The 14,186-nt window shown below is 40.0% G+C and overlaps 1 protein-coding gene across 6 annotated transcripts in view; it reads right to left on the bottom strand.

The window, feature by feature from the left end:
• Positions 1-14,186, bottom strand: part of SPECC1 (sperm antigen with calponin homology and coiled-coil domains 1) — an 81,929-nt gene that overhangs the window by 5,417 nt on the left and 62,326 nt on the right. For all 6 annotated transcript variants that reach the window (XM_085241047.1, XM_085241046.1, XM_085241048.1 and 3 more), the window contains 3 exons: positions 13,020-13,122; positions 914-1,030; positions 482-541 (listed from right to left, as the gene is read on the bottom strand). In XM_085241047.1, the coding sequence (XP_085097173.1) occupies positions 482-541; positions 914-1,030; positions 13,020-13,122 (280 nt within the window). The remainder of the gene's footprint in view (positions 1-481; positions 542-913; positions 1,031-13,019; positions 13,123-14,186) is intronic.

Below are 14,186 nucleotides of genomic sequence, written 5' to 3'. Positions count from 1 at the left end.
TAATTTAGCTTATGAACCCATAATATTTCCTCCTTCATATTAATCTTACCTTTCTTGCCATTAAATTGTTGATTTAAGCAAAGGCTTTTTAAACAGTTTAACAAGAAAATTATCCTTCTGTTTCTTAAAACTCTAAAACAAAAGGAAAGAAAACGATCTAGCAGGCAGATATAGGACTCTGCCCATGCAAACAGGAATCATCTTCTCAAATAAGCTTCTGAGAGGAGGACATAATCAATACTCTCAATTTTAATACCAGATGACCCCCAGAAGTTACTTTAAATTGTATTAATTCAACGACACTACAGATTTGGTCTGCTGGGACTTCTCAAAACAATGCAAACTTTCAGAGATGGTGCTGCACATTCCCTAGCACACTATGAGCATTTTCAGTGCAAGTTGACTGACCAGCCACATGACAACAAAAGCTTTGGAATGATGTAGGCAGCAATTCTTCCCTTGCTAAAAGCAGATTACTCACCAAGCTGGGTTTGATGCCCACACTTTCGGCAGCTTGAAATGCTAACAGCAGATTTCTCTTCTGTAAAAATAAAACAGAGGTTCAAAAGGATTATCAAAGTATGATTCTGGATTTCTACTTTGTGTCTGGTACAAACAGTAAGTTTAAATAAGCAGATGACAAACACCTGAATACTGAAAAACACCAGGTTTGGTATTTTCACAGACAAAGCAGCTAGATCAGGTCCCAGGTGAAAAAAAAAAAAAAAAAAAAAAAAAAAGCTGCAGTCTATCTGCTGAGTTCTTAAATGACACTTGTCTCTTACTGCTGTTCCCACCTTTTTATTTGGTATGAATTAATACCAACATCTTGGAGCACTGTGTCTCCATCAAAATGGATAATGATCACTGTGCATTCAGCAGATTGTTTAGGATTAAGTACAACAAAACTTACTTTATCCTGGCTGTTGAGCTCTTGGTAAGGAATATGTGCAGGCAAATACGTGTGCAGCAGAGCACAGAAGGCCAGCCCATCACTCCAGCTGCTGCTGAAGTTGGTAATATCAATATTCTGTAAGAGGAAACAAACCATTCCTTAATAGTGCCACACTGTACACTTGAACAGGGAGGCTGGACCAGGTGACCTCCAGGTATCCCTTTCAACCTCAACCATTTTGTGGTTCTGTGTATTTGACCTCATGCTACCTTCACACAGATGATAGTTTAAGAGAATGTGTAATCAACAAGATTCAGTTCCTTATCGAAAGCCATATCAGACTGGTAATATATAACCTAGTTCTCAAGCCCTAAAGAAAGAATGTGCTTATTTGTATGAGAGAGAGGCTCCAAATTGGCAATACCAGCAGTTGAGTGGGCAGCTTTCCAAGAGCTGGGCAGATGTGCCTAATTTGCAGAGTTGTTTGCATGAAGGCACGTCTGCATTCTTATATTCTCTGTCAATGCAGTAGCTTTCATTTGCACATCATGGAGAACTGAACAAAGGCAGACAAAGAACGGGAAGTCAGAGATATAGAATTTGATCATCTATCCAAATTCACAAAATGAGCCCTAAGTAGAGTTGAGGATAGAACAGATTTTCTGATGCTCATTCTCCTATAGCTGCTGACAAATAAAGGTGGCAGAGTCCGTGGTAACAAGTACAAGATCCTGACAAACAGAAATAAACAAATACTTAAACATTATTAACACACATTTCCTAACATGACAGCAATCCTGAGTTTGCTCAAGTAAGCAATTGCAGGAACAGAAACAGATGTCTTAAAATCAGCCACCCTTTAAGAACACCTTTAAATTAAAAATATTACCGGGGACGCACAGTGCACTCAGGGATCTTCACATTCTCTTGTGAGCAGAGCTACAGTTAAACATGCACTCGTGGCCCCATCTGATTCTGTGAACAAAGTGACCTTTCTAACATTCTTGTATGCACTGATGGAGCCATATCAGTGTGCCCAGGAATCCTCAAGGCTAGGTTTTATTGCTGCAGTTCCAACAAGCTAAAAATATAATAGGGATAGTGGTTAGAAAAGTTCCAAATGTTCAAAGCATGGAAGGCTCCAGGATACAACAGTACTGCACCATCTCTCACTCCGGTGCTCAGACACCCTGAAATCCCCTACGTAACTTTATTTATTTAGCTATTTTCCGTCCTCTTTCAAGATTCCCCCCAGAATACATATTTTACTGCATTCCTCATACAAAACCTCACGCAGGAGCACTAAAACCCAGCTGTAAGTATTTCAGCATATGCTTTTCACTTATGCCTCATTGATTAGTTGTCCGACCTGGACTTTGTCCAGTCAGGATTTCAGATTAGAAATTAATGTCTACAATAAAATATGACTCAAACTGAAAGAGTTCAGAATATTTCAAGTTAAAATACTGTGGCAGAAACAAATCTACAAACTTAATGAACTGAGCAAGCAGGTTATCATCAGCAGTCATTACTGTACTAGCCACCAGATTGCATTTTGGGCTAAGCACATCTGTCAGTGGAGATAAAAGAGACATAGTAGTTGAATACCATTGCAAGAAAGAAATATTTTACTCAGAACTATCCTGGCATTGCTTAAGCCATAAAGTTGCAACAGGAAGTGAAGTTTCTGATGGAAAAAGTACATATTATTTATCAGTCTGCAGTTAGTGGGAAAGGAATGACCTCCAAATTACCGAAGTGTTAAATTTACTGAGGCCAATACATGTTATCAGCAAACAGCCCAACACCAAGATAGGCCACTAGAGTATGACATGAGAATCTTTACATGCCCAGTGGAATGGCAAAACAGGAGCACAGAAAGACCTGAGTGTAAGGTTTGCTGGGGCAGTGGTAGAGAACTGCTAATAGCAAAAAGGTAATCCAGACAAAGCTATTTTCAGGGTAACAGCCAGGTTTCTTGTCAGAGAAAACACTCCACTCACTTCAAAAGAAAGGTCATATGAGCAGTGGGAACAATACCAGATGGATCTAGAAGCACACAGGGAGCTTGATTGTCTGAAAGTACTCAGCATGGTTTGTTTCTGTGTATCTTAATATACCTGACATAAGGCAAAGCAAAAAATAATGATAATAATAACAAGTCCGGGCAATGTTATTTAGAGATCATATGTATTATCTATAGCATTAGAGACATGCCAAGTCCAAAAGGCACGGAACACCTGCAAGTCATTAACCTCAGCCCCCCACCCCAGGACCAGGACCTTTGCTTGCAGATAACAGAGCTCTGCGAGAGCCACCTAAGGACCCACAGGGAAATCTGTGTGATCTCTTCTCACTAAAAACAATTCCTTGTTTGTCTGAGGAAAAAACAACCACCCCATCAGATTTCACTGGATCTTTGGGTCTTCAGCAAAAAGCAACAATGACATCACATGCTCCTCATTACAGCCTCAGTATGTTAAATACTGACCCAAGATACTCCCACCATGCAGATCCTGTGCCTGCAGCAACGGCTCTCTGAGTCATAATTTTCTGTACAAGACCCAGGATTATGAATTATAAACATGAATCAGCTTGAAGCTAAACTGGAACTCTGCGGAAGGAAGCCTGCAATAAATACATCCTTAGCATCTCTCTTCCCACCCACCCCCAGCAAACAAGTTGCCCTCCTGCCTCTCAGAACAGCAGACCTGGAATGCACCAGAATGGCTAATCACTGAATTTCAGTCCAAAGAAAATATAAACTTCAATAGTGAAGACAGAACTAGTTAAATGTATTGAATAAGTCAAAGGGAACTGCCTGTTTTTAAAAGCAGCTCCCCCTTAATCAGCTCAGCTTTCTGGAATTCTTCCTCCCTATCAATAATCAAAGACCTACATCACATTCACAAACCAAAAGTCTGTTCATCTGAAATGCTCCAAATATATGAAACATCTGGGCAGCTCACTGGAAATAAAGGTGAATTGGAAACACGGTCAGGTCCAATTAACATGGATGGAAGGCATAAATGCCTAAAATTGAAGACTGCCTGGATTCTTCTGTAATTACAGGGTGCACCCAGATGGCTTGGACAATTGCACACAACTATTTTAAATGGGTGGCTGCAAATCTAAAGTGATTTACCTTTCATATTTAAAATGTCAATCTATTACCAGGAAACTTCTTGAATTCTCTTACAAATCTTTTACACATAAATGGAATATACAAAATAATGCCTCTTGATTAAAAAAAAAAAAAAGTCAATTGAGAATAACTTGTGGAACAGCAATACTATTTATTGTATAGATATTAATTTGCTAGCCAAGATTGGAAGAGAAACCAAACGACCTTCTGTTCTCCAGGCTATATTAATATCCCCAGTTCAAATGGTTTGGGCAGCTGCAGTCTCAATGAGGATTGTTTTAACCTCTTTGAAACTCAGTGTTTCGATGCCCCCCTTCTGTATTTCTAACACTTCTGTAAGACATGTCAGTAAGCCGTGCACCTTAGTGCTGATTATATGTATGAAACAATGTAAGGAAGTGGTGTCAGCAATTTAAGGGCTACCTCATCTAGTATGTTTGAAAACGAGTTTGTGACTTTTTGTTTTCCCTAGGAGCACCCAGCTCTCTTACATCAGATGACTAAAATAGCCACAGGGAGGAGAGATGATTAAAAAGCAAAAAATTAACAAGCTTATCGTCATGCACTGAGCACAGATTTTTTCTTAGCTCCCAATCACTGCAAGTCTCTCTAAAACAAGATTTCTAAGAATACAGCAGAAAGTCAGGAGTGTCTCATGTTCTTCATTACCTTTCCAGATTGGATCAAACTAGCAAGAATAGGTAACAGTGCTCTCCAAAGCTCTGCACAATCTAATAATCTGACGTAAATTGTCTCAGAGATACCATTCGGAGTAGATTGTAAAGGCATTATAAAATAATCTGTGTATTCTTCAAGCTCAGCTCTTCTTTCATGAAGTATTGAGGAGGTCAGTGACCTCTACAAGGCAGCTTCACTCTGTCGTTCTGGTTGTAGGAGATGTGCTGCTGCTGTAGCTGAAGTTGTAAGAATAAAAGCAAAAGTGGCACCAAATGGGAGATGCTTACAGTAATATGTGATAACATAACTATGTAATCACCTGCTTCCTTGGCTTGCAAGGTGAAATACAGCTGCAACTGACATGGATATCATCACTGTAATTGTAAATACAAATAACCACCCTAATGAGCCTAGCAGCATCTCTTCATGCCCACTGGCTGTATTGCTCCCAGCACTACGTGGACTGGTAAACATTTCACTAAGATTTGTTTCTAGGTTTTCTTTTCATTATAATGTGTTAAGATAAACTTCTTAGAAAAAAAGTAAATTCTGGTAAATCAGGAAAAAGCTTGAGACACATTGCTGGCACAGCACAAATTACACACAATGCGTGTGAACTTTTCCTAGCAAATAACACAAGCAGCTTTGAATACCAATTACCCTATGAAAACATTCTCATTACTAAGGTCACCTACTTCAAAGAACTCTCTAGAGGCTAGTAAAGTAACAAGATTTTGTACATCTTTCTCATTGTGGGACTTAACTATCTCTTTGCAATCCAGCTTTGGAAGAGGGGAGCAGAGAGAGAGAGAGTTAGCTGTGTCTGGAGAGGCAGAGGTGGATTACACAGCAAGGCCAGGAAGCAATTAGTTCTTCTCATTCACCTCTTCTCTGCTCTTCAGTATAAATTACATTTTTTATGTTCACCTGCTAAAGCCAATTCTTTCCTGCTACAAAGCTAACACTTGCATCATTTTTCTCACATCTCACATAAAGGACACCACACAGCTGCAAGCTGCAGAGATGAAACAGGCTGGGCTGTGTTCTTTCATTGCCAAGGCTGCAAGAGTGAAGATGCAGCAGCACAGCTCCAAGGGCCACACAGACATTCTGGGGAGGAAAAGAGGGAGCTGGGGAGGTACGCACTGCCCTCTGTGTCCAAGGCAGCAGCTTAGCTACTTCCTGCCAGCAGCCTGGCACAGAATTGCTAACGAGGACAGTGACTGCTCCCACAGTTATTGCTAATTATCTGTATGGACAGTTGTGCCATTAGCCACGTCCTGCAATTCCTGGGCAGTGGGATAGGCTGCAGACTATGGTAGGCTCATGGAAAAGGATGGAAACAAGCTAGGAGGAGGTCCCAGCAGCACAGAATATTGATGGAAGAAGCAACAGGGCTCAGCTCTCCCACTTAAATCCACAGCTTGGAGTTGTTCCAGCTGGTGACCAATCAGTGTTTTCACTGATTGTCACTGCATCCAGGCAACACAAGGAAAATGTCTTGGACTTTGGGATGGATAGAATGTAAATGCTATTTTTAAAGTTACCCAGAAGGATAGAAAATTACGTGTGAGAGCGCTGCACGGGCATTTATTTTATCCTTCCAATCTAAAGACTTTTATTTGCTTAAAGGATAAAGCCTCCTGTGTGGGGGAAAAAAAAAAAAAAAAAAAAGGTAGAACTCACCTCAAGTTAGTTGTCTGCATTGGAGAAGCACATTTAGGAACTGGCACCACTGCAAAGGGGGCTTGCAGATGAGTAATGAAATGGATTACTCCCAACACGTGAAGATTTGGGTGCTACATGTGTTTTCCAGACCCAGCCCTGGCTTCAGCTGGGACGTAAAGAGAAACTGCATATACCCAGTCAGCTATCAAAGTGCTTTTATGTAGTATAAGAAAAGAATTATTCTGGAAAAGAATCAGGAATACCTTGAAAATTCAAACTCATTTTCCATTGTTAAAACCCCTCAGTATTGCCCTGTTATCAGAGCACCTTTCCAGACATGACTGAAACTCATCATTATCCACTGAGATGATAAGATGATCTGTATTTGAACAGCCTGGGAAACCAAGGCAATATTATGCAAGACTGCCACGATCACAGAGGTGGCCCAATACAGACTCAGGAGCAAAACTCCTATCACCCTATTATCAATTTTCATTTAAACACAGGGTAGACCCTCCCATTTCAATGGCTTTTCCCAAGATTCCCTTCAATTATCGCATAGATAGGAAAAGTCTCTCTGAAGTCAACGTCCTCTTCACAGAACTAAAATATTTTCTGCAACAATTAAAAAAACTCAGGCAGAAATTTTAACCAGTTCTCAGAAATACACCACGTACACCACTTCCTACAAAACCTCACTGCAAATACGTTCCACTTCTAAATGTCAAAATGTGTTGAGCACTGTGGGCGCAGTGCTATTACAAACACGTGCACCCTCTCATACCAGGCCAGATCTGCTCGTGTGTGGTACTTCAGAACAAATGCCATTGTACACCAGAGAAGAACTCTGATGCATTAATAGCATTGGTAAATGCTAAGACAGATAGCTTTTTCTGTTTACTCAGGAGGCTCTGCTCATACGCTTCTAATCCTAAACACGCAGCTTGGTGTGGCAGAAGAAATAGGAATTCATAGAGGAGTTCCTCCAGGAATACTGTTTGGAATTAATAGATGGCTGTCACTTAAATCTGGAGGTGTTTTTTTCAGTGTTCTTTTTCAATCATGGTCATGAAGGAGCTTTTTGGTTCTGTTCCCAAAACACACAGCTCTTTAATACATCTGCATGCTGTACCAGCAGCAGAGAAATAAGGATCTTGTCTGCTTGGTCCAGCAGCAGCATCCACCTCCGTACTGCAAATGCATTGGCCTCTGACCACCAGACCAAAGTGAACTTTATACCCTCATCAGCCTATGTGCATTTGTCCATTTTTGTGTGATAGTCAAAACAAATATAAAAGGACAAAAAGCTTTGCCAAGCCACTGGCCAACCAGTCTCTTGCTACAATTACTTGACAAACAGCACACACTGGCATAGCCCTTGTTTTTCTCCCCACGCTTTTGCATCCTTGCTACATGAAGAACGTAATGCAGTGCAGACACTACAACTTTTACATGGTCTGATATACCAGCTTCATGCAGTAAGGGCACTCAGAATTACACTTAATGACTTTTAGGTTGTCCTTGGAAGAAATTTGCTTCCAATTTCTGTCTCTCAAGGCTGTAGTAGCTATAATAGCAGGAATATTTCAGGATAGGCCTTTTTCTTCTTTTTGAATAGCTACCTGAAGCACATCTGAAAGGCACTCCTATCAATACATACAGCAAAGACGAAGGCTGAAGTACTCAGACTCTTCTCCATGCCATTTATATTTCTAGAAGCTACGAAGAACACAGATACCCTTGGGATATTTCACCAGAGCCCTAAAACTCCCTGTTTCTTAAGAAATTGAAGCTTCAGAAAACAATTCATAACTTTCCAGACAAATATTCAGGATGCTGGGGGTACAGATTTTTGTACTTTGTTAATTCAGACCAAACAAGACAATGTCAGAGAGTATTGCCCTAAAAATAGTTTCTACATGCTCCTAAGAATACTTTTTGAAACAGCACAGTGTTCTTGGAACTTATTGCAATGTTAAGTGACTCCACATAAGGCAGGGAAACAAATAAATCATTTTCTTCTAGCTTTGCTCATAGTTACAAGCGCATTTTGTGCAGAATAATGAAAAGGAATTACTTTTTCCAGAAGCAGCTATGAAAGTTAGGTAAATACCATGCTACTAAAGACTTTCTGCATGCCGGTGTGATTCTTCCAGAAGCATGAAATTGGGTAGAACTGCCCTATATGTGAGCAGATGTGCATAAGTTACATAAGTTGTCTTAAGTTACAAAGCAATGGCTTGCATGCACAGGTAGGGAAACTATGAAATAAAAACATCTTCAGAGGTATAGCTGCTATTTTCCCCTGTCTGTTCTAGAGCTTCTTTACCACCTTCTATTTCACATTCCTCTACTTAAGACAACCACACAGATGGTTTCATTATAAAGGATGGTAGTTCTTCAAGAGGCAGATTCTGAACGGGTCCCGTTAAACTCACTTTAATATTGCCTAAACTAATTACCACAACGGTACTTTTAGAGAAAAGTCTCAGATTCTCTTTTCCTCTGTGCCATAGGATGGAGGTATAGTTGCTGGAAAAAATCTGAAAATAGTTCTTCTAAGCAAACGATATTTATTAACATGGCAGCAGTTCCCTCCTCTCTCTAAGGAGAGTACGTGGCAGAAACAATAATCCTGAACTCTAATGATAGTGGGTTAAGTGCCTCTTGATGTTCCATGTGTTCACAGTACATCTGTGGATAGCAATAGACTTAATCTAGAGAGGTTTGGACTCTTGACAAATGTTCTCCATAGAGAGCAAATAGAACCTGAGCACTTAAATAACACCACAGTCACTAATGATCTGATTATGGGAGGTGATAATGCAACAAGAATGACTTTCAGCAGCTTTCAGGAGTTACAGCTCATGGGAACAGAGCCTATTAGAACAGAGGCACCCAACTTCTGCTTCACATTGTTGCTATGATGTATAACTTTAAAATAAATGAAAAAAAAAACACAAAAACACTAGACAACAGAACAAGAGCTATTTTAACACAAATGACTTACTCTCAGCAGGCTCTGTGGTTGAAAGGACTTGTAGTAATTGAGCTTCAGAACCACAAAAGCAGTACTCAAGTTTGGTCATCTCATCACCCTACATTATAAACCACGATATCAGCAAATTCACAGAGTAAGAAGGAGCAATCTGTATCTGTCTAGCCAAAGAGATGTGCCAGTGCAAAATTCTTACAGGGAACCATATTTTAGATTAAGGGTGTTTGTTGTTTTTTTTTCTTCCAAGCTGGAGATTTTCCCCAGGGAGGTTTTGCAAAAAGCTGCTGAGCCCAAAGCCTTATTTCACTGCAATTCTTCTTGCTGCTGCCATTTTTTTAGCTCTTCTGCACGGTTATTCAAAAATCGATGCCTAAGATGCCAGAAGGTATTCACCCAGGCATTGAAATATGACAATTGAAATCATATGGTAGAACATACCATAGTGTTTGACATCTCTTTTTTCTTTTCAGCCATTAAGCTGAATTTCAACCTTATTTTCATTCTAGAGCTTCTTCACTTTCTAAATAATTACTCACTCCTTAGTGTTTGTATCTTTTTTTTATATCAAATCACTGTTTGAATAGGGATCTTAGAAATGATAGCAGATCAGAGTCACAGATACTTTCATGTTTTTTTCTCAGTTACTGGAAACTCATGCAATTTTTTTTTTTTTTTTTTTTCAAAAATAAATCAAACTCTTCAGGCCAACATTCATTTATGTCACATTTCTCTCAACTCCCTCCAGTGTTCCTCTTTTGTTTTATGAGATTGCCTCTAGGGGAACAGCACACTGAAGCTAAAAGCCAAGGAATGTTCCACTGTAGTCAGTGTAAGGATATATGCCAGCAGCAGGATATAAATTTCTATCTATAGTATAAGCCTTGTATGGATTAAAGCACTTAAAAGTGGAGCCTCATGCACTGGTCCCTAGGTCTTATCCCCAAATACTCTCCTAGGTCACTAATCCAGCTTTCCTCCAGGAATCTGGGACACGGCTAGGAGAAGCTCATGAGCATATTAGTTATTCTAATTCATTTTACTTGTGTCATTTAATGAAATCTGGTATCTCCATAATATAAACAGAAAGGAATTCCCCTCCTCCTCGCCAGCTCACATTATAATTGTCAATATTAGATTTTGGAAGGCAGTACGTGGTGTCAGTGGAAAAAAGAAGTTAGGCAGCTAAGCATCAAGTCTCATTTTCGCTCCTTCCACTGCATCACCAGGATGAAAATAGCTTGCATCCAAAGCGACTTGTGGTTCTGGGCTTCATGTTAGAAAGAACATGACAGAATATACAGGAACTTGCACAGATGATACCTCACAGACAAGGGTATTATGCGCAGAAAAGAGTCATGCATGTCATCAGGGCTCTGCCTGCTAGAGTTCATTCCTTCATTCCCACCAGAGCTGCGGGTAAGGCAAGAAGGAGGATGATGTTCTCTACTCCACTCTAGTGCTTTGTACTCAAGAATGAAGAAAAACTCCCTGTGGAGCTTAATATCAGATATCATATGAATGCAAGGGTCAGGGAAAAGCCAGTTCAAGAAAAGTCAGTGAATACACCACAGAGGGCACAATGGAAACAAAAATCTGAAGAAGAATGTCCAAGAGATAATGCTTCAAAATGAAGCAGTAAGGATAGAAAGGCAAGACTCTCGCCATAAATCAGTGAATTGTTTATCCTTTGGTTCATTTGATTTCAATTTCTACTCTGAAATCTTATGCTCTGAGCAGTAAGGCCCCCCCACATCACGAGCTGAACTTCTCGGGCCCTCCTGGCTTACAGTGCTTGTCAGCACCACACCTGCTCTTTCTGAAAGCTGCTGAAGACTCATTCTGCTGCATTAGAAATGGTAATGACGGAGGACAGCCGCTGACACGAGTCTCATCAAAGCAGGAATCGAAATGGCAAAGTTTTTTTTCCTGAAACATCATCTGAACATCCAGCAGCCACGTATAAAGCAAAGACATGCATCGTCCTTTGACCCATGGACATACTTTCCTCCAGAGGCTGATACCAAAAGGAAAAACAAATAGACTGCCTTGCATACCTCCTGTGTGGCCTGCTATCTGATACACAGTTAGCTCCACCACTTGGGTTCAGCACAGAAAAACAAAACTCCTTTACTACTTTGTCACAGAGGGAATACTTGTCACCCTAGTTACCAGACTGGTACCTACAGCACCAGGTCTGTGTGTTCACAAAGCCACACAATAATTTCTAAAATTACCATTAATCCTACCTGGGTGTAACTATACAAAGGAAACTACAGACTGTCTCCCTTACAGTGAACTCTGATGAGTTTGTTTGTTTTAGGAGAAGTGGAGGAAACTCACTTATATCTGACATTTAAAACAAAAAAAAAGACAACACCATCAGGAGAAAGTCTAACCCGAGAGATGGTCTTTCTGGCTTAATGAAAGTTAGGCTTGGAAAAGTTGCATTTTGCCAATCATTTTCTGAATACTGGATGGAAATATTCCCCCGGTACATTCTAATCAAAGACCAGGAGAATTTCAGAAGGTGAGATACAAATGAGTATAAATTCAACAGAGTAGAGGATGCAACATTGCAGAACAGCACTAAGGCTTTCCAGGCAGCGTCAGATGATTGGAGGCAATCTGACCTTGGCTTTAGTGCTTGTAAGGTGTGTCTAAAGTCAAGAGCTTTGTCTGCTGATTGTTCTTCTCTGAAGTTTGTGCAAATCAGATAAATGTGCCAGTGCTAAGAAACAAACTGAACTTCTATAGATCGGTTTATTAAAGGAAAAGCTACTGTCTTTTCTTCCAATCTTCTGCCCCCTGTAGCTGATGCTTCATAAAGAGATGTTGTGAAGAAAAAAATATTATTTACTTTAAAAGTTGGACTCTGCTTTTATTAAAGACATGCTCCAGGGTGCATATCATGTGGTGATAACTGCTTTTGTCTTCTGTTCTAAGTAACAAACAATATTTTTCTTAAGGAAAAAAAAATCTCAACATTATATCAAACCAAGACTGTCCTGCACAGCCAGCATATAGCACAGGATGAACTGTTGTCTAAAACTGCCTTCTCCAGCTCAGTTACAAGCAGAGTCAAAGGTCTAACTCATCTGTGTACAAACACGAGTCCGAGCTTAATGCGCACAGCCATACAAGAACTGGACAAAATTAATGCCTGTTTTGCAGTGAAAAATCATTCCACAAAGAAATTACACATTCTCAAGCAGTCAAAACTCGCTTTGCAGAATTCTGTTAAACTGCAGCAGATGAGAAAGAGTGGCGTCCTACAGTGCAATTTTGTCAAGGCCACACAAGTAAATACATAAATTTTGTAACTCACAAAAATGTATTAAAATGTCATTTCAAAAACTGGTATCAAATTGAAGCTGCTGCTCATACACACTAATTCTGAACATCAGTTATCTTTGATGCAGGAAACATTTCACCTTGAACAACTTACAACAATGCAATACTAGGGACTGCAATGCTGAAGAAATCCAAAGGAAAAGGACAGAAAATCCAGCAGAAATAAACATGTAAAAATCAGCAGACTGAAACGCACATATTTCTTTAAAATAATGTTGCTTACTTTACGCAGACCAAAAAAAAAAAAATCATGAATTATTTTCTAGAGAAAAGTGAAAATGTACCTGGTAGCCCTCGGTCTTCTTTTGGCACCATTTCAACAGAGCATTCCTCTTCGAGCCACCATACTCCCGGGCTAGGGCTGCCAACGGGTCCTTTCTCTCCACACTAGTCCAAGGGAGCAAAGGGAGAAGAAGACAAATACATTTTAAGTCTCCTTTTTTCCTCCCTCCCGGTGTATAAATAGAATCATAGAATCATAGGGATTAGAAAGGTCCTCTGGAGATAATTGAGTCCAACTTCCCTGCTAAAAGCAGGTTCCCTACAGTAGGTTGAACAGAAAAGCACCCAAATGGGTCTTGAAGATCTCCACGGTATGCAGGGGGTCTGATGATTTTCTAGCTCAGATTCTTCCTGTACGTAAAGTCAATCCAGCAACTTGGGTTTGAGGTAAAAATGAGGGAGGCTTCATCACAGAGTGGCTGGGGTCAGAAGGGACCTTAAGGATTATCCAGTTCAAAAGCTCTGCCTTGGGCAGGGTTACCACCCGCTCAATCAGGTTGTGCATGGCTCCATCAAACTTGGCCTTGAACATGTGGAAGGAGGACTGTTAGCTCTTCCCCGTGCAAAACCTGTACCCCTGTACCTAAGGACTAATCAGTGGCAGCACAGAACCTAAATGGAAACCAAGCTGTAATAGCCTTCAGAGCATACATTCTACTTAAAGAATCTGTAACAGCCAATTAGCATCCAATTGAGGTGCTGCAGAACAAATACTTGATTTAACTGAAATAATTGCAGTCTGTTTTGCTGTCAAGACCTAGAGGACTGCTAAAGGCCAATAATCAAAATCTGCAAAGTCTCTACCCTGCAGCTTTTCCTTTTGAGAATAATGGTGGAGATCAGAGGAAAATTATGTGTCTGGCTCTCCCGAAGGCCTCAAAGCTTTTAGCTTTTAACTCACTATAATGTGCAAAGCTACAGTAAAGTAATGATGGTATTCTGGCATACAACTAAATGGCTCCTGAAAATTTGTTATCCTCATTTTGTCATGATTGCTCATCTTACAGATAATTGTTTTTACTATAGTCTGAATTTTGAAATTTGAATCTAGTATAGTTTATACAGTCTGGTAATTCAGAGCTAGACAGACTAGCCAGCAGGCTTTCTACTGGAGACAAGAGTCTATTAATGAAAACATCAATCTTGGTTCCAGATAATACATCAAATCT

This window comes from Meleagris gallopavo, chromosome 21 (assembly GCF_905368555.1).
Source record: "Meleagris gallopavo chromosome 21, MGAL_WU_HG_1.1, whole genome shotgun sequence".
Classification (NCBI taxonomy): domain Eukaryota; kingdom Metazoa; phylum Chordata; class Aves; order Galliformes; family Phasianidae; genus Meleagris; species Meleagris gallopavo.
The sequence above is the reverse complement of the archived record's forward strand: the minus strand, read 5'-3'. Positions and strand labels throughout refer to the sequence as shown.